Source organism: Petaurus breviceps, unplaced genomic scaffold, assembly GCF_028583685.1.
Source record: "Petaurus breviceps papuanus isolate PSGF00001 unplaced genomic scaffold, PetGlider_PUasm1.0 216, whole genome shotgun sequence".
Lineage (NCBI taxonomy): Eukaryota > Metazoa > Chordata > Mammalia > Diprotodontia > Petauridae > Petaurus > Petaurus breviceps.
Window position 1 is genome coordinate 2290981 of NW_027185867.1, and position 21869 is coordinate 2312849.

Sequence of the window (21869 nt, forward strand, 5' to 3'; positions counted from 1 at the left end):
ATCAAAAAAGGTAAACAAAAATTCATTCCTTAAAAATCAAAATTGGCCAAATGGAAAAGGAGGTACAAAAGTTCACTGGAGACAATAATTCCTTAAAAATTAGAATTGAACAAGTAGAAGCTAATGATTTTATGAGATACCAAGAAACAATAAAATAAAATCAGAAGAATGAAAAATAGAAGACAGTATAAAATATCTCATTGGAAAAACAACTGACTTGGAAAATAGATCTAAGAGAGATAAGTTAATAATTATTGGACTACTTGAAATGATAAAAAAAGAGCCTACACACCATCTTTCATGAAATTATAGAGGAAAACTTCCCTGATTCTGCAATATTAAAGGGAAAAATAGAAATGGAAAGAATTCACTGGTCACCTCCTGAAATAGATCCAAAAATTAAACTCCCAGGAATATTATAGTCAAATTGTGGAGTTACCAGGTGAAGGAGAAAATATTGCATGCAGCCAGAAAGAAATAATTCAAACATTGTGGAGCCACAGTCAAGATAACACAAGATTTAGCAGTTTTTACCCTAAAGTATCAGAGGGCTTGGAATATTATATTCTGGAGGGCAAAGGAGCTGAGATTGCAACCAAGAATCATTTTCCCCCCAAAACTGAGTCTAATCCTTCAGGGGGAAAATAGATATTAAATGAAATTGAGGACTTTTAAGCATTCTTGATGAAAAGGCCAGAGCTGAATAGAAATGTTGACTTTCAAATACAAGACTCAAAAGAAGCATAAAAAGGTAAAGAGGAAAGAGAAATCATAAGTTAAACTGTTTACATTCTTACATGGGAAAATGACACTTGTGACTTAAACTTTCTCATTTTCAGGGCAGTTAGAAGGAGTATACGTAGACAGGAAGTATGGGTGGGAGTTGAATATGATAGGTTGTTTATCTAAAAAAAAATAAAATTATGGAGTGAGAAAGAAGAATGCACTGGGAGAAAGGGGAAGAGGGAAGGATAATGGGGTAAATTATCTGATATTGAAGAGGTAGGAAAGAGATTTTACAGTGGGGGGAAGAATGAGGAAGTGGTAGAGGTGAGAGGAACACATGAACCTTACTCTCATCAGAATCGGCTCAAAGTAGGAATAACATACACACTTGGTATTTATCATCTAAGAAAGTAGGATGGGAAGGGGAAAAGAAATGGGTGGGGCTGAGAGAAGAGAGGGCAGATTGGGGGAAGTAAAAGTCAGAAGCAAAACACTTTTGAGAATGAATAGGGTGAAAGGAGAAAGATAAATGGGGAAATAACATGGAGGGAGATACATAGTAATCATTACTATGAAAAACATTTTTAAAGAAAGATTTTTGGATAAAGACCTCATTTCTCTAATATATAGAAAATTGAGTCAACTCTGTAGAAATAAGTCATTTATCAATTGATAAATGATCAAAGAGTATGAACAGGTAGTTTTCAGAAGAAGAAATCAAAGCTATCTACAGTCATAAGAAAAATTCTTCTAAATCTATTGATTAGAGAAAAGCAAATTAAAACATTTCTGAACTGCCACCACACACTAATCAGATTGGCTAACATGACAGAAATGGAAAATGATAAATGTCAGAGGGGGTGAGGGAAAATTATAACCCTAGTATGGTGAATATGTATACTGATTCACCCATGCAGGAGAACAATTTGGAACTATGCCCAAAGGTCTATAAAACTGTGCATACACTTTGAACCAGCAATAACACTACTAAGTCTGTATGCCAAAGCAAGAAAAACTAAAAATATATGGGAAAAATATTTATAGAAATTAAGGGTAGATCCATCATTTGAGGAATGGCTGAACAAGTTGTTGTATACTATTGTGATGGAACAGTATTGTGCTATAAGAAATGATAAGCAACATGTTCTCAGAAAAATCTGGAAAAATTTACATGAACTGATGCAAAGTGAAATGAGCAGAATCAGGAAAACATTGTATACAGTTACAGCAATATTGTATGATGATCTATTGTGAATAACTTACCTATTCTCAGCAATATAATGATCAAAGACTATTCTGAAGGATTTATGATAAAAGGTGCTGTCCATGTCCAGAGAAAGAACTGGTGGAGTCTGGATATGGATTGAAGATACTTTTTCTTTACTTCCTTTATTTAGGGTTATAAAAATTGTCTGTTTTTTTCTTTCACAGCATGACTTACATGGAAATATGTTTTGCATGACTGCACATGTATGACCTATGTCAGATTGGTTGATTTATCAATATGGTTTGGGGAGAGGGAAGGGGAGAATTTTGAACTCAAAATATGAAAAAAAAGAATGTTAAAATTGATTTACATGTAATTGAGGAAAAATAAATTAGCAAATTTTTAAAAATGAAATGGACAATTTAATATATATTTATTAGTGATTATATATTATAGTATATTATATATTAATATATAACTAAATGAAATTAAAATTTTATACAAACAAAATCAATGAAGTTAAATTAGAAAGGAAGCAGGTAACTGGGAAGAAACTTTGTAGTGAGTGTCCTGATAAGGAGCACATTTCCAAGCTTAAAAGAATAGGAGCCATTCCCAAGTTAATAAATGATCAAGCAGTGTTCTAAGGAAGAAATCCATGATACCAAGAGCCATAAACAAAAATGCTTCAAACCTCTAATAATTAGAGAAATGTAAATTAAATCAACTCTAGGTTTTCACCTCACACCCATGGGGATTGGCAACTTTATCAAAAAGGTGCACAAGACTTGTGAATTGGCTCAGTTATTCTGGGAAGTTATTTGCAGCTATAACAAAAAAGTTATTAAACTTCATACACCTACTACCATATTTCCCCGATAATAAGACACTGTCTTATTATTTTTTTGGACAGAAAAACACCAGAGGGCTTATTTTCAGGGGAGGGCTTATTTTAATGAACATTGACAGCAATTTTAATAAACAGGTAAATGTGAACAAAAAAATGTACCTTTATTCAATAATGAATTCAATAAAGAACAGGATGACGCGCTCACTGCTGCAGCTCTGATTGGATGCAGCTCGGAGCGCGGCGTGCGTTTCACCCGGGGGGCGGGGGGGACGGTGCATACAGAGGGTACCGTAATGTAGTGTGTAGCGCAGGGGATCACCTTCACTACAGTAGCAATCTCAATAGGGCTTATTTTCAGGGGAGGGCTTATTTTAGAGGAATCTTACACAGTAAGGGGAGGGCTTATTTTCGGGATAGGTCTTATTATTGGGGAAACACGGTATGTCAGCATACCAGAGATCAAAGAAAGAAGAAAATATGTACAATAACATAGCAACTATTTGGGGGTAGTAAAGAACTAGAAATTAAGGGGATGTCCATCAATATACAAACATATGAAAAAATTATGGTATATTAATATATGGAATAATGCATTGTAAGAAATTATCAAAAGGGCAGTTTCAGAAATATCTGAGAAGACATGTATGAAATGATACAATTGAGTAGAACCAAGTGAATGAAAATAACAACACTGTATAGACAAAAAACTTTAAAAGACTTAAGAACTTTGATCCACAAAAATGACCAATCACAATTCCAGATGAAACATGCTGCTTAATTCCTAAGGATCAGATTGAGACATAGTTTTTTTTTAAATATGACCAATATGAGAATTTGGTTTTGCTTAACTATGCACATTTGTTAAATATGTTCTGTTGTTTTTTGTTTGTTTGTTTCCTAATGGTGGGAGGGAGATAAAAGGCAGAGAAAGTAGATTTTTGTCATTTGAAAAAACAAATTATATAAAAAAGAAACTAAGTGGCCTAGTTGAGGGAGTAGAGCATTCTAAGCAGGTGTAACAATTACTTCAAGAGTACAGAGACAGGAGATGGAGATACCTGTTAGAGGAACTGCAAGTAGACCAATGTGACTGGATCATAAGTGTACATGAGGAAGATAGTAAGTTACACATAGGCTGAAAAGGTAGGAAAAGTCCAGGTTAGGTGGAGCTTTATATGCCAAATAGAGGAATTCATATTTAATTCTGAAGATAATAGGAATATACTCAAGACAGTTCCTTGAAGGGGAAAAATCAGTAATATGGTCTAGAACTACATTTTAGGGAAAAAACCCAACACCTTGGCAGCTGAATGAAGGACCGACTGGAATGGGGAGAGACCTGAGGTAGAGAAACCTTTAGAAGGCTATTGCAGTCAAATGAGAGAGAAGTGATAGGGTGTGAACTAATTTGGTTGTTTCATCAGAAAAGAAAAGATGTATATGACAGGTGTTGTGAAGGTACAAATAAGATTTTTCTGTGAATTAGATATTTGAAGTAAGAGTGAGAAGTCAACAATAAACTGAATTTGTGAGTTGTGATGATAATGGTAATTTGAAGACCTTCCCTGCTTTGAAAATATACTCTGTCCCCTAATAGGCTGAATGCAATCACATGGAGCCTGTGGTAGGAAAAGTTTGCTGAAGGGTAGAACAGAGCCTATAGGAATCTGGGAGTCAGAGCCAGATAGACGGTTAGAGGACAGCATACTTATAGCAGGGAGACAGACAGGCTTGTGAGTCAAAGTTGGTTTTTTGTCACCTGTTATGACAGCTAGGTTTGTGCTGGCTTGTGGGAAGGCTAAAGGATGGTGTGGCTCTCTGCTACATTGTGGTGCATTAACTTCTTTACTGCTATGATGGAATTGGCTTCCTGGTTTGGGGATTCAGTTTTTTGGTGTCCACATGTTTTGCTTTTGCTTATATATGGAGAGTCTGTTATATTTTGTAATTGAGTACTGTGCAGGTATATTTATATTGATCACGGGTGCTGCAAATATTGCAGTACAAATGGCGATAAGGATGGGATCATAAGGTATCAGACCTCTACTTGGAGGATTTGGAAGAAGAAATGGCTATCCCGGGATGGGAGGATTTGCCTTATGCCTCCGTAGTACAGGGCTCTGAGAAAACTGGGAGCAGAGAGAACCTAGAGATTTAGAAACATGTTTGCAAAGAGTACCAATAAAACCTGGGAGAGAGTTGGAGGCAGTGTGTAGAAGGGGCTGGTTTAGGTGCCAAATAGAGGGCTTCATATTTGATCCTGAAGACAGTAGGAATATACTCAAGACAGCAGGTTCCTGTATTATGTGTAAAAGCAGAGACAAGATGTTGCAAGAGAAAACTCAAATGCAAAGGGAATTGACTGTGTTCCAGCATTCGGACTCTTTTTTAGAAGAGAGAGCTAGAGGGTCTCAGGTAGTGGAACTGTTGTGAATTTGGCTCAGAAAAAGAAACAGAAAAGTAACAGGAGGAAAGTTCATACAGTTTTGGTAGAGGCTGAGACTAGTTGCTACGACAACTCCCAGGAGAGCGCATTGGGAGCAAGCAATACATTGTTTCATGAAGAAGCTTTTACAAGGGCAGAAGCTCTCTCCATACTGAGAAGAAAGCAGCAGAATCAGGGAGGCTAAACAGTGTTCAGGGAGATAATTGAGGATTTCACTCAACAGATTACTGATATATTAAGCAGATTTACCCAAAGGATGGGAGAATCATTAGTGTCTTGGATGGTGAGAATCAGTGAAGAAGGAGCAGGAGGAGTATCAGTGGATAGTGGGGAATGCTTATATTTGTCAGAACCTTTTGTCCAACAAACTTTTAGAGATTTTCATGTAGCAGGAAGTAAGAATATGACCAATCTGTTAGCTTTATAGCTACCGATGGATGCAATAAAATGTATCCCACTGATTCTATGTGGCCTAGTGGAGACAGACCCTGGTACTTGCTTAGAGACTGCATGAGAAAGTTGAAAGAAGTAATGAAAACTGCTATCATGATTAGAGATGCAGACATTTCTTTGTCAAGAAGAGGGCCACTTCTTCATCTAAGAGGAAATAGTGGAAGGAGATACCTTAGCAATGAAAAATGAGGAAGAATGGGCATAAAAGATGTGCTATAGCAGAGGGCACAAATTCTTGAGGTTGAATCTGAGATGCATGTTTCCTCTTTATACTAGTAACAACAGACATGAAAGTAGATGCATTTTTCTGGGTCTTTAATTCACTTAGGCACAATTAAAAGTACGGTAATACAGAATCTTTCCTTACCTAAGTTCTTCATGAGACAGAGAGGAAAAATAATAATTGCGGTAACTAATATAATTAGTACTCGATCATCCACATACCATGCTCTGTAAGATATTTGAAATATTAAAGAAACATTTTGTTAAAAACTTATTTTCACTCAAATAACAATTTTATAGTATATTTCCTATTCCTTTCCCATGACTTAAGATTTTATGTAATTTTACCTTTCTAATACTTTTTTTCTTCTTACCCACTGTTTGAAATATAGCATCCATTTTGGATTATTGAAATGACTTCAAAATTGAATGCACACATCAAACTCAATCAGTTTAAAAGACATACATACTATAAATTATTAAAAGAAAACTTTTTGAGTGTGTTTTGTAAAGCCAATGTCAGCAAGTAAACATTCATGAGAGGTAGGTATTTTTTTTCCCACTGCTTCCCTATATTTACCATGTTACTATAAGAATGAGTGGTTTGGGACTATAGGCTTCTATAATTTTTCCTTAAAGGAAAACAGGAAAAAATAACAGTGAAAAGGAATTGATAATGAAATGGAATCAGAGTATGACTTGTAGGTCAGATGTGTCCGAGACTACTTGAAACCTTTGTGGGAAGGCCCATATCATATAAGTCACTCATTCCTAGCATGTCCTTACTTCAGCAATGTGGTTATACCTTCTATTCTTGCAAGCTATAAGTCTGTTGAAAAATCCTGCCATAAATTTCATTTCATGTAAACTAGATACAGGCTTCAGTTTAGGATCCTAGAAAATTCCAAAAGCATGCCTTTGTTGCATATTAAATGAGTTTTCATCTACCAAACCTTTTAAGCTTTCTATCCACATGTCTTGGCATTTTTTTCCCTTTATTTTTCTCATCCCAAATCAGTCTAACAAAAGTTCAGTCAATTAGAATTTTATTAAGATCAAAACTCTGATTAGATCACATATAAATTTAAAATCAGAACAAAAAATAGCCTTTTAACTTACAAAAATTTATCTTCCTTTCCCATAAAAACTTTTATGACACCGGGCAGTTCATTTTTTATTATAAAAAGGTAGAGCAGTATGGCTACGGAGGAAAATAAGAACATTTTTTAGAAAGGAGACACTGTAATTCATATTGCATACAAAATGTTACAAAGCCTTGTTCTCAGATTAATGCATTAAGACAGAAAACCAGTATTGCCAAAGTCTGGCAATTATTTGTCCATAAGCAAAAAATGAGATTAGTCTATACTGCATATCACATATCATTTTAGCTATAAGGGCAGGTAATGTCCATGGTTTTATAACATTAAATCGATGAGGACACCGAAACACAATTACTAAAAAGAAAAATATTTTTAGTCATTCCACTTTAAAGTGTGTGCAGAGACATGTTTGTTAGGGAGTGAGTTAGAGGAGAGAGACAAGGGGGGAAGATTGTGTTGCATTTACCTCCCATGTTCTGGATAAAGGTGGTTCCAAATATGACATACTTCCCTTTGGTGCCATAGACTTTCTCACCCATATTTTCAAAATTCAAACATCCTGTATGAATTTAAGGGAATATAAAAAGTGACAGAAATAAAATTTTATTAAAACAAAACAACCAAGATCCAGTGATCATTCTTCAATCCTGTTACTCCTACCCTGCCAAAACCAGGCAGTGTTCTGGGCTTTCATAAGGTTGAAGGAAGTATTATTTCAAAAATTCTTTATTAAACATATTTAGATGTTAAGAGTGATCACTATTTCTCATTTTGTATTTGACTGTTAAAGCATACAAAGTGATTTAATGGCTTATTTTTTATTTTTTCAAATAAACAAAGTTCTACTTTGGATATTCTTGGTGTTTAAATCTTATTTCTAGGCCCAGTCTACTTAGTAAAAATGAAATAGAGGACTAATGCAATTACACTGATGATGCTCCTCTCCTCCCCACCGTAAAAAAAAGTATTTTGCTTTAAATAGCTCAAATAATCAAGCTTAGACTAAATTTTTTGCCTTGACTGAAGTAATTGAAGTTGTATGGAACTGGGTTTTATGTGTCTTTTTCTTTTTCTTTTTGGGTTGATGTGTTTTTCTTAATTTCATTCTATCAAGGACCATATTTGATAAATAAAAGAATTTACTTGGGGTGCTCATAGAAGTCATGGCACTAGGAATCAGGCAATTTTGATAATGACCTCAGTTAAAATCAAGCTATCAAAATACTGAGGAAGAAAATGAGAATGACAGATATATCTGTCAGAGCACAATGCAAACAAACTGAAATTCAAAGCAGTTAAGGTGCTGATCTAAATGGTTATGGGAAGACAAATTCAATTTTTAAAAAAATATCCTGTTTACATTTCTTTATGACTTATGCTCAAAATATTCATGTTTTCCAAAAACTAGTGCTCAAAGAAAAAAAAATAGCTAGATCCTCGATTTAGAACCAAGTCTTCTAGGTTTTTATAATTGTCTGTGTACAATAAGAAGTATCTAAATGCTCTGGCTAATGTAGAAAATATATTGCAAATATAATGCAGTATAGAACAAGAATAGAAAATCAACCTTCAGGGATTACACTCTTAAGGTGATTCAGTAGTAGATACTTTGAGGTTAGTTCAGAAGTAATGTTTTCTTTCTCGAACTTGCCCAAGAGACAATGAATAAATTAATTTCCTTTTAAAACCTGGAGATTACAACCTGAAGACATAGGATACTTGTTCTTAAATATGGTATGAACTGAGGGATAAAGTAGAACTCTTAAGAGTAAGATACTCAACTGAGAAAAGCCCAATTGAAAGTTCCATTTAAATTACACTTCTCACTTGTTTTAGGTATACTGAAACAATGCAATTAATATTACATTTTGCCTTGGCCCCAGGTGAGCACCAAAGACATTTCTTGACTGCTATTCCAGTTGCTGTTTCTGCATAATCAGGCTGCTGAAAGGGCAAAAGGAAATTTGACTAATAAAATCATTATAAAAATCTTTCACTCTGACCTTCCACTTAACTAAATTGGATCTTGTCTCAACTTACCTGTCTTCTCTGAACATCTCAACAAAAGGTTGATTGAATACTTAGTCACGCCTGTTATTACAATGAAAAGGAACCTAAAATGGGGGGAAAATGGTTATAATTAGCTAAAAAGAAAAAATGTCATTAGAATTGAACTTTTAGACAGGCAAAGGTTTATTTAAATGGGCAAAATCATCGTAAGAGAACACAAAGTTTGCAGTCTATTACTCATTCCCTCTTTAAAAATCTACATTAAGAATATAGCAAAAAAAAAAAAAACATTGCTAATCAGAACCCACATAACTGTAAAAAAAAAAACTTGGCCAGTTTAAAACCCCAATTCTTGGATCTATATAGGCAATTTTTAAATATTTTACATATGCATTAGTGTCTCGTCTTTTAAACAGGATACAGGAGCAAGGTGGGATGAAGACTCTTAAAACCAGTGATATGTTGTGTTAACTGGAAGCAAAAAACAAAATAAAACAAAACAAACCAAAAACCAACAACAAACTACTCTTCTGAACCTCAGTTTCCATGATTTCTAAAATGAGGGGCTTAAACTTGATCATTTAATGCTAGTTTCTCCTAGCTATAAAATTCTATAACTCCTTTTTGAATATGTATACTTGGAGAATAGAGAATTTTGTTGTTTTTAAACCTCTGGTTCTTTTATAATAATGATTAGTCATCTCCTAACTGGTGTTAGAATCCTAATATTAATGCAAAATAAAAGAGGTTATCTGAACGGTTACATTAATGCTTTTGTAATATTTATATTAATGTTTTCATTATCCTCTTTTGAAGAAAAGATTATTTACTTGAAATGCTTAGAAATCAAGTCAAAGTTGAGATAAGAAAAAAATGAACAAGACACACACATGTATGTCATATAGTCTTCTATTTCTGATTTTTTTTTTTTTTGAAAACAGATGTGCTAAACTCAGGAAATTCTACTTATTCAAGAGATTAAAAGAAACTTTGACAAGGTATTGCTTTGGAGTTCACCCATTTCCTGACTTAATAGAAACAAATACTCAAAGCACAACATATCGCTGTCTCCATTCTGTTTTAAGTATTTAAAAGTGTCTTTATTATTTTAATAAAAATATTTTCTTCTCATAAGAATTTGTGAAGCACTTGATATCTTCACTGAATATGCTCATCTTGCTTCTTAGCCTTCAGTTCCATAGTAATAAGGGACAGGGCTTCCACCCCCAAAGACCCTGCTCAGGTTACTGAAGCATATGTTTGTTAGGAGAAAGGGAAAGGTGCAAATGATATCTTTGCTATTTCTTTCCATAATTTGGTTAGCTTTCCCTTTATATATTTAAATACCATTTGGTTTACATACATTAAGTTCTGATGTTAATTCATTGCTTATGGTACCTCTCAGCATAAGATAAGTTTCCTTGTAATTTTCTTTTAATCAAGTCTATTTTTGCTGTTTCCTTGTCTGACATGATTAATCAGTGCCACTCCCCGCCATTCCCCACTCCCCAACCTTGCTCCCTGCCATTCAGAATTCAGCTAATGCTCCTTATTACTTAAATTCTTTTTTTTTTCTGGCTATCTGTAGCATTTTTTTTTCCTTTGACCTAGAGGCTTTAGATTTTGGTGGTGATATTTTGGGAAGTTTTCATTTGGGGGCTTCTTTTTGAGAGTGACCAGTAAATTCTTTCATTTTTACTTTGCCTTCTGCTTCTAATAACTCTTGGTAGTTTCCAAAATATGATATGTATACTTCCTTTTGGTCCTGGGTTTCAGGAGTCCAGTGTTTCTTAAATTGTCTGGAGTTGATCCTTTTATCTAGGTGAGTTGTTTTTGAGTTACCTTACATTTTCTCCTATTTCTTCTTACTTTTTTTTGGAGGTGGGAAGGCAGGGCAATTGGGGTTAAATGATTTGCCCAAGGTCACATGGCTAGTAAATGTTAAATGTCTGAGGCTGGATTTGAACTCAGGTCCTCCTGACTCTAGGACTGGAGCTTTATTCACTGCGCCAACTAGCTGTCCCAAGTCTTCTTACTTTTAAAAAATATTTCTTGTTGTTTCATGGAATCATTAACTTGGTCCATTCAAATTTTCAAGTATTCTCTTGCTCAGATAAGCCTTTATATAGTTTGTACTACGCTATTTTTTTTTCACATTATACACCTGTCCTTCAAAGCTTTCACTTTTTTTCTAGTTCTTTCCTCCAGAAATCTCATTTTGGTTTTAAAATCATGAACATATTTGCAGGCAGCAGGGAAGCAGTCAGTATAAGAGAAGCACAGTTGGCTTTTGTTTCTGCTTCCTGCACATCACCAGGCTCATTCCTGCTAGATCCAGGACCTCTTCTTTCCATGGTGAACACCCATAGGCCCCAATTCAGTCCCTATAGTCAGTGTCCTCAGGAAACTGTCTGTATCCCTATGCTTATGTGGGATGGAAAAAATGATCAACTCAAAACTTTGATCAAAAATTTTTCTTTGGATTTCCTTGGTCTGGTGCTCTTTGTTGGAGTAGTTGTGGGAGAGACCTGGGCTATATATAGTGCTTCCTCCTACTCCACCATCTTTTCTGTTATGTCTTCAAAAAGTATCTTGCCTTCATGCCTACTTACTCAGTAATTACAGGATTGGGGTTAGCTCATGTTTGCCATTGTCTGCCATGGTCATATGTGTAGGTCACTTATCTTCATGTTTAAACTAGCTCAGTCATATTTTAATCTATTTTCTTCTCTATTTAATCTATTTTCATATTTTCTTCTAAGAGAAAAAAATCTAAATGCATTCAGTTGCATCAACTAGCACTTCAAATTAACCCTCATTAGTTTATTCAACCTCTTTGTCCCCCTGACACTAGGTGACAATTTTTTTGAAACTAAACATTACTCAAATCACAGCCATCAATAAATGAAAGTCTGGACTCCCAAAATTAGTCATCAGTGGTTCAAAATCAAATTAGAAATAGGTCTCCAGTTGAGTGCTTTCATAACAACTCTGTGAATTGGTGTTATTTTTAAATCTATTTTACAGATGAAAAAACAAAGGCTAAGAGAGTTCAAGTGACTTGCCCAGAATCACACCTAACAGGATTTGAACTTAAAGTCTTCCTGATTCTAAGTCTATCTCTATATTCACTGTGCCATGTAGATGAATAGGTATGAAAAAAATATGTATAGAAGCTTTTTTTGTGATGACAAGGAACCAGAAACTAAATAGTTGACAATCAATTGTGGAATGGCTGAACAAATTATGGTATATGAATGTAATGAAATATTATTGTGCCATAAGAAATTATGAATAAGATGGTTTCAGAGAAACTGGAGCAGACTAGTGAATAAAGCAAATAGAACCAGGAGAAAATTTTATGTAATGACATTATTATAGAAAAAAAAATTTGAAAGACTTAAGAACTCTGATCAATGCAATGACAACCACAGTTCCAGAGGCCCCATAGTGAAGCATGCTACATATCTATTAACAGATACGTAATAGATTCAAAATGGAGAAAAAGACATATTTTTGGACATGATCAGTGTGGGAATTTGTTTCACTTGACTAGTATATTTGTTACAAGCCTTTTGTTTTCAGTGGGTGGGGGTGGGGTGGGAAGAAGGGAGATAGGGATAGGTTAGCAAAATAAAAAGAAAATAATAGAAAGAAAACTGAGTCATTTAATTCTTTAATGAAGAAAAGAGAAAGGACAAAATCACAGACAAGCAGGATAGTTTTGTAAGATACATATTGAAAAGACCAGTCAAAACAGTAGAGTAGGAAGTAGTAGGCTAGCTTCACCTCACAACTACTCTGCTAAGATCTAAAAAATTTCCCAATTGGGAAACCCAAGGAAAAATCCCAGTGAGAGATTTTTTTTTGGCCTAGGTTGTTCTAAAAAGACAGAGAGGTCTGTGGACAAGGGACAGGATTTAGCAAGGAAAACACTGTGTGAATCTTTCCAAGGCAGAGACTGAGCTGGGAGCTGTTGTTAAGTATTGGGACAAGAAGAAGTCCTGGATATGCTATGTGGGGGTAGGCCTATCATTATCTATGGAGCAAGAATATGTGTCAAGAGGCATCTCTGTCCCTGGTACCCTAGAGTTGGGTTGCAAATCTGGTGCAGAAGGCTAGGGGTAGGAGTCCAAACAGAAGGGATCAGGGGCCCAAAGCTGTGTACTGGGAAAGGAGTAGGAACAGAACTGAGCAGTCCTCAGTTTAGTCTGATAATCAGGACATGGAGCTCAGACCAAAGCAGGCCCTGCAGTTGCAGTTTCTGTGAGCTTCCAGCTAGCTAACAGTAGTTGGGTCTAGCAGCAGCCTATTAGAGTTCAAAGGAGGGGCAAAACCCACAGATGTGTTATTCAGATCCAAATACAGGTGAGGACCTTTCAGAATTCATAGCAAGAAAGCAGTTTTCTTGCTTTGACCTGGATAGAACCACTTTGGAAGAAAAAAAAAAACAAAGAAAAGAAGCTTATAGGAACCCAGCCTGAACTGCCCCCCCTGAGAGCCCTGAAGAACTCAGCACTCAATACCAGGAGAAAATAGCAGCAAGACCCTTCTCTTCAGAGAACAGGTGATGTGCAAACTTCACTTTCATATGAATTGGGCAAAAGAAGGAGGAATTTTATTGTTAGTGAAATCTGTGATAAAGAGAAACTGAGGCAATAAAGTTTTGAGACTATTCATTATATTAGCAAGGATAGCAAGTGTCAGTAAAAGAGATCCAATGTTCCTCAGTAGCTAAGGATGCATCTGGGAATCAAGGTAGCTTATTTATAGTCATACAAAGAAACCTTAAAAATAGACAGGGACATCAATCTGACATAACAAAGATATAGATTACTAACCACAAGGTACATCAGTTTTTCACTAGAAGAATTTCCTCTGGAAAATCCTGTGGTTAGTAAATTCTGAAGGATAACAGAGAGCTTTTGATTTATGTATTACTGATTTCTGGTCAATTAGAATATAGATTAGAATTCTATAGTTGGAGAGTACTGAGAAAAGGAATTTAATGGGTGGAGGGTGGCTTGATTTATAAATGGGGAACTAACAGCTGCAGGTTTAAAGTGTTCAGGGGAAGTTCAAGTTCACATATTAAAGGAGAAGAAGTAATACAGAGGGGACACTTAGGTGGCACTGTATCAAGAGTCAGAAGGATCTGAGTTCAAATTTGGCCTCAGTTACTTAGTAGCTGTGTGACCTTGGGCAAATCATTTAACCCTGTTTGCCTTAGTTTCTTCATTGGTAAAATGAGCTAGAGAAGGAAATAGCAAGCCATATCAGTATTTTTGCCAAGAAAACTCTAAATGGGATCACAAAAAGTCAGACATGACTGAAACAATTGAACAATAAAAACACATAGCAACTTGGTTATTAATAAATAGTAAATTAATTGATATGTTAAAATAATATAAAATGGAGTGAGAGATCAGTCTTCAATTCCACAATACACATACACACAGAGTTTAGTGCAAAATACACTTAAGAGGGAAACAGGAGAAAAATAGAGCAGGGAGAGGAGGGAATAAGAAGGTAGGCACATTTAGGGAGGGATTAACCATAACCAAAATAAACTAGCCTTGGAGGGTAGATTGAAAAGAGGTATTTAAAGGGAAAAAAGATAGTGTGGAACTATGACTGTACTCTGGGAAAGAGGAGTAGGAGCAGATTTCACTAGGCATAAAACATTGATCTTAAGCCCACACCTTCTTTCTCATCACATTCTTTGTTGTAAAGAGGAGACAGGAAACAAAGTTAAAATTATAAGAGAATGGAATTGAGAGAAATCCATATACTTCAAAACTGTGAATGTGAACAGGTTGACTCATCCACAAAATAGAAGAGGATAATGAATGGATTATAAAGCAAAATTCAATAATATTCATTTACAAGAAACACACATTAACTGAAAATTACACTGTAAGATAATCTAACATACTTCATCTAAAAAGTAGCAGTCATTATCTCAGACAAAACAAAAGTAAAGGGTGGCTAGGTGGCGCAGTTAATAGAGCTCTGGCCCTGGAGTCAGGAGGACCTGAGCTCAAATCTAGCTTCAGACACTTAACACAAAAACTAGCTATGTGACCTTGGGCAAGTCACTTAACTCCAATTGCCCTCCAAAAAGCAAAACAAAACAAAAAACAAAAGTAAAACTAGACTTGATTTAAAAAGATAAAGAGGGAAACTACATTACATTGAAAGATAGGCAATGAATCAACGAAAATACTAAACACACACAAACACATATGTATTATATAAATGCATGTGTGTGTACTATAGTACCTAAATATTAAATGGAAAAGCTAAATGAGTTATAGAAAGAAGTAGACACTGGAGATATAATAATGATAGTCCTTAATGAATTCCTTTCAGTGCTAGGCAAATCTAACCAAAAAATAAAGAAAGCAAGGACTTGAATAGAATTTTAGAAAAGTTAGAGATGATAGACTTCTAGTTATTACTGAATTGGAATAGAAAGGAGGATAGGCTTTCAACTGTGCATGGCACCTTTATGTAAATTACCCATATACTAAGGCATTAAACCTCACAAAAATGCAAAAAAGAAGAACTATGAAACATGGAACAAAATGCAAGAAATGTTATAATTAATTTTAAAAATCTGCTAAGTAAATTATTAACATGAACTGGAGATTAACAATCTCAAAGAACATGTAATTCTAAAATATAAATTAAAGAAAAAATAGCTTATTTTATTGAAGATTATGACAATGAGAAAAACATTTAAAAATTTATGGAACATGGACAAAGCAGTATTTAGGGAATATTTTATATAATTAAATACTCATAAACAAAAGAGAGAAGGAACATATTGACAAATTGGAAATGCAACTAGAAAAACAAGAAAAAAATTAAGAAAACTAAAGACAAACATTTTAAATGTCAAGTAAACACAAAAATTAAAATCAAAGAACATTTTGAAAGAAAACAATGACAACAACAAAATTGACAGTAAACCCCCCCCCCCCACCAAATTGATTAAATAAAACTAGAAGCTGGTGTCTTGAAGGGGGAAACAAACCCATTAAAATAGATAAAGCATAAGCTAAGTGGTTTTTTTAAATGAAAAAAATCAAATTAAAAAGTGGAAGATAAATTTGTAACAAATGAAGAATAAATAAGGAAATTATTAGAAACTAAATGACATGGATGAATATTTATAAAGATAAGATCTATTAGGACAAGAAATACAGGGCTTAAATAATCCAATATCAAAAAATAAATAAATAAATTGGATGAGCCATGAGCTCCCAGGACCAGAAGAATTTGCAGATGAATTCAATCAAACATTTGAAGAATAATTAGTTCCAATATAACTAAAGCTGTTTGAAACAATAGGAAAAGAAGAGGTCCTATCAAATTCCTTCTCTGATACAAATATGATCTTGATACTTATTTTTGGGAGAGTCAAAACAGAGAAAAAAACCATAAACCAATAGCTCTAATGAATATTAATGCCAAATTGTATATTTTATTTGAATGCTTTGTTTTTAATAACTTTTAGTTATTAAACTTTTTAGTTCTTTTCATCTCCAAATTCTATGTCCGTACCCTTCCCCACCCATTGCTAAGGCAAGAAAAAAAAAGCTCTTACACATGTGTATAGACTTGTAAAACACATTTCCACATCAGCTATATAATTTTTTTTTTAAATATACTTCACTGTGCACTCTGAGTTCATTAGTTCTCTTTCTGGTGTGGGATAGAATACTTCATCATGAGTCCTTTAGAATTGCGGTTGGTCATAGTGTAGATCAGAGAGAATAAGTCTTATTATTTTTGCAAAATTAATTACTATTTAAATTGTTCTCCTGATTCTGCTCCCTTCATTTTGAATTAGCCCATAGAGATGTTCCCAGGATTTTCTGAAAGCATCCCCTTCATTTTTTTACAGAACAATAATATTCTATCACATTCAGAAGCCATAACTTGTTTAGCCATTCCCCAACTGATAGGAATCCCCCCCAATTTCCAATTCTTGTCCGCCACAAAAAGAGTCACTATAAATATTTTTATACATGTGGGTCATTTTCCTCTTTTGAAAAACTCTTTGGGAAATAGATTTGCTAGCAGTATTGTTGAGTCAAAAGGGTAGGCCTAGTTTAATAGTTTTTTGGGCATAGTGCTAAATTATTTTCCCAATCATTAGACCAGTTCACAACTCCACCAACAGGACATTAGAGTACTGATTTCTTTTTGTCACATTTTTTTTCTGTCATTTTAGCTAATCTGATAGTTTTGAGGCAGTACTTCAGAGTTGTTTTGACATAATTATCAGTGATTTAAAGCATTTTAAAATATGGCTATTGATAGCTTTGATTTCTTCCCCTGGAAACTGCCTATTCATAACCTTTGACCATTTATTAATAGGGGATTGCCTCTTCTTGTTATTTGACTTAGTTCCCTATATATTTAAGTATTGAGACCTTTATCAGAGAAATGTGCTACTAGGGTTTCTCTTCCTCCCCTTCTGCCCAGTTTCTTGCTTTTCTTCTAATTTTAGCTTCCTTGGTTTTGTTTGTGAAAAAGCATTTTAATTTTATGTAATCAAAATTATTCATTTTATTTCATGTGAAGCTATCCCTTTTTTGGTCATAAACTCTTCTTTCCATAAATATAAAAAGCAATTTCTTCTGTGTCCCAAAGGTTTAAGTTATAATCTTTTAAAATTTATGTTGATTGAAAGTGTGAGGTGTTAGTCTATGCCATTTTCAGTCAGACCACTTTTTAGTTTTTCCTAGTTTTTGTTGTGAATTCATACCCCAATTGCTGATATCCTTTGCTTTGATAAATATTAGGTTGCTATACTCATTTATCTATTGTGTGTCTAATTGGTTTCATTGATCAAACTCTCAATACCTTACTCAGTTCCAAATTATTTTGACAATTTTAGCTTTATAGTAAAGCTTGAGATCCATAACCATTTTCTTCTCATTTTTTTCATTAATTTCCTTGATACTCTTGACATTTTTTCCTCTGGATAAATATTTTAATCAAGTGTCCTAGCTCTATAAAGTAATTCTTTGGTATTTTGATTATAAGGCAATTAATAAGTAAATTAATTTAGGTAGCATTATCTTTTAAAATTATATTGAGTTAATATTTGTAGAGGTATTTAAATCTGTCTTTCATAAATATTTTGTAGTTTTGTTCATTAGTTCCTGTGTGTCTTGCCAAGTAAACTCCTAAGTGTTTTATACTACCCAGTTATTTTACTTATTGATTTATCTTTTTTCTCATTTTCTTCCTCCCTTACTACTCTCTCTTCTTGCTTAAGAAGGCAAGCAATTTGTTAGTTTACATATGTGTAGTCATTAAAAAAAATTTTCATACTAGCAATGTTACAAAAGAAAACACAAACAAAAAGAACCCTAGAAAAATAAAATAAAATAAAACATACTACCATATTTGCATTTACATTCCATTAGTTCTGTCTCTGAAGGTGAATATCATTTTGCATCATAAATCCTTTGGGATCATCTTAGATCATTGTATTGCTGAGAATAGTTAAATCATTGACAGTTGATCATGATACAATATTACTGTTACTTCGTACAATGTTTCCCTGGCTCTGCTCACTTCACTTTACATCAGTTCATGTAAGTTTTCCCAGGTTTCTCTGAAAGCCTCCTGATCAACATTTCTTATAGAACAATAGTATTCCATTACAATCATATATCACAACTTTTTCAGCTATTCCCCAAATCATGGGTATCCACTCAAATACTAATTCTTTCCTACCACAAAAAGAGTTGCTATCATTATTATAATTATGCTACATATAGGTCCTATTTCTCTTATCTCTTTGGGATAAGAACCTAGTAGTTTTTAACTTTGACCTGGGCCAAAGAGTATGTACAATTTGATAGCCCTTTGGGCATAGTTCCAAATTGCTTTCCAAAATGGTTGGATCTGTTCACAACTCCACCAACAGTACATTAAGTGTCCCAATTTTCTGTGATAGTAATGGAATATAAAGATCCCCTGTATTGGCTTGGTTTTCAAATTGATTGTGTTAAAACCCAGAGCTTGTTAATCCCACCTGTGGGATGGACTTGTTGACTTGAAAAGAGAGACACGAACTGGGAGGAACTGGTTACATAGATTTGGAGAGACAAGAGAGAGGCAGAAGTACTTTTTTGAAGCAGCACCCTCGTGGAGGCAGAGAGAGACTGAGAGGATTGCTGAGGGCCACTTTGAATTGCCCTGGACTTTTGAGACCTGCCCCCAGAGCTGCCAAGGACTGAGGAGATATGGCTGTTTTGCTGGTACTTTGTCTGTCTGTTTTGATGTTGTTTTGCCAGATTTGTCCACTGGTGAAAGACAGTCCTGTTGTTGAAGAAGTCCTGGAACCTGGCTGTTGGCTAAGAGCTCCTGAGACTGTCCTGCAGACAGAGAGTGAATACTGTCCATTGGTGAAGGACAGTGCTGTTGTTGCAGGGGTCTGGGAACCTTTCTGTTGCTTCAGAAGCCCTGAAGAAGGATTTTCTTGTTGTATGTTTACAGAAATCCTGGGAGAGAGTTTTGATAATGTTTTCAGGAGTTCTAGGACTGTTCTGCAGACAGAGGATGAATTAATGAAGAGACTGGCAATGTATCTTGTGGCCTTGCTAAGCCTTGTCTCCCCAGGAACTAAGATTGCTGAGAACTTGCCTCCTGTCAAGATGAAGAAAAGACCTCCATTTGGGTATTAAGTGCTGTGCTTAAACTTGATGTAACTCTGGGGTAGATTCAATTGTGATCCAGGGGTGGGGAACTTTTGACCTTTTTGTGTTCTATGGTTGAACAAATGAATGTACTTTACTTATGTTTGGAAACTAATCTCCATTTGAGAAGAGGGGTTTTGTGATGGACTAAATGAAGGTACGGCCTAGGGGTGGAGTAGTATTTAGAACAGGGACTTTGTAATTGATTGAATGAATATAAGGTCCTGGGGTGGGGTAGTACTTGGAGATTATTTAATCACACTTAGTAAATGCTGTATTTTGAATGATGTTATATTTGGATCTTCTCTGTTCTTAATTTGTCACTGAATAAAATGGAGAGCACCTATGCTGGTATTTTGAACCTTGGGAAGTTGCCTTTTCTTGGCATTACAGTACATTTTCCCACATCCCCTCCAACATTTATCATTTATTTCAGTCCTATTAACCAATTTGACAAGTATGAGGTAGCACCTCACAGTTGTTTTAATTTACATTTCTCTAATCAATATTGATTTGGAGTGTTTGTATATGAATATAGATAACTTTGATTTCTTCATATGAAAACTGCCTGTTCATATCCTTTGACCATTTATCAACTGAGGCATAACTTGTACTCATAAATTTGACTCCATTCTCTATATGTTTGAGAAATGAGGCCTTTATCAGAGAAACTTTGTACAACTATTTTCACAGTTATGATTACTGTGTATTTCCAACATACTTTCCCCCTGTTTATCTCCTCTGTCTCTCATTTCATCCTGTCCCTTCTAAAAAGTGTTTTGCTCCTGACCACCACTTCTCCCAATCAGTCGTACCTTCTATCATCTCTTTCCTTCTCTTCTGCCTTTCCCCTCTTACCCCCCTATTGGATAAGATAAATTTCTATAACTGAATGTGTATATTATTTCCTCTTTGAGCCAATTCCTATGAGAGGAAGGCTTAGGAATTGCCTTCCAACCACTCCCAGCCATCTTCTCTTCCATTGTAATAGTTCTTTATTCTGAAAACTACCTGTTTATATCCTTTAACCATTTATCAATTGGGAAATGACTTGTATTCTTATAAATTTGACTAAGTTCTCTATATATTTGAGAAATGAAGCTTTTATGAGAAACTTGTTATAATCCTCCCCCCACACACACAACCACCACCAAGTTTTCTGCTTTTCTTCTAATCTTGGCATCATTGGTTTTCTTTGTGCAAAAACTTTTAATTTGATGTAATAAAAATTATCCAGCTTACATCTTGTAGTACTCTATATCTCTGGCTTGGTCACAAATTTTTCCCTTATCTAGATCTGACAGGTAAAATTTTCCACGCTCCCCTAATTTGCTTTATTATATCACCTTTTGTGATATATTATTTAAATTTCTTCCTTTCTGAATTTGCTTGTGAGACTTTTATGCCCTACTACATGCTCAATTTTTGTATAACTCCCATGTACCACCAAAGAAAAGGTATATTCCCTTTTTATCTCTATTCAATTTTCCCCAGAGGTCTATCATAGCTAACTTTTCTATACATCTAGTCATCTCCTTAATTTCTTATTTATTATGTTTTTAGATTTATCTAGTTCTGAGAGGGGAAAGTTGGATTTCCCTACTAGTATAGTTTTAGTTTCTATTTCCTCTTGCTACCCCTGCATTGTTTTTACTTCAGCTGAAGTATAGTAGATTCTGTTCCAATCCCTTTCCTTTATTCTGTGTCTGTCTGCTTCAAGTGTGTTTCTTGTAAATATATCTTAGGATTCTGGTTTTTAATCCATTCTGCTATCAGCTTCCATTTTGTCACTAAGTCCGTCCCATTCATATTCACAGTTATGATGACTGTGTATTTGTGTATTTTCCTTCATCTTATTCTCTCTCTCTCTCTCTCTCTCTCTCTCTCTCTCTCTCTCTCCTTTTATCCTGTTGCTCCTCCCAGCATTTTTCTTTTCACTACCACCCCCCAATCTACCCTCCTTTCTATAAGTTTCCCCCTTTTCTTGTACTCCTCCCTTCCTAATTCTCTATAGGTAAGATAGATTTTTATACTCAACTGAGTGTGTATGTTATTCCCTTTTTGAGCCAATTCCAATGAATTCCCACCCACCCCCATTTCCCTTCCACTATAATAGGTTTTTCTAACA

At 34.7% G+C, this 21869-nt stretch overlaps 1 protein-coding gene across 1 annotated transcript in view; it reads right to left on the bottom strand.

The window, feature by feature from the left end:
* The window catches only part of SLC38A1 (solute carrier family 38 member 1), a 96795-nt gene that overhangs the window by 60946 nt on the left and 13980 nt on the right, over nt 1–21869 (bottom strand). Inside the window, exons 5-8 of the mRNA XM_069094171.1 lie at nt 9048–9121; nt 7474–7566; nt 7024–7105; nt 6050–6132 (exon numbers count right to left, since the gene is read on the bottom strand). Coding sequence (XP_068950272.1) covers nt 6050–6132; nt 7024–7105; nt 7474–7566; nt 9048–9121 — 332 coding nt within the window. The remainder of the gene's footprint in view (nt 1–6049; nt 6133–7023; nt 7106–7473; nt 7567–9047; nt 9122–21869) is intronic.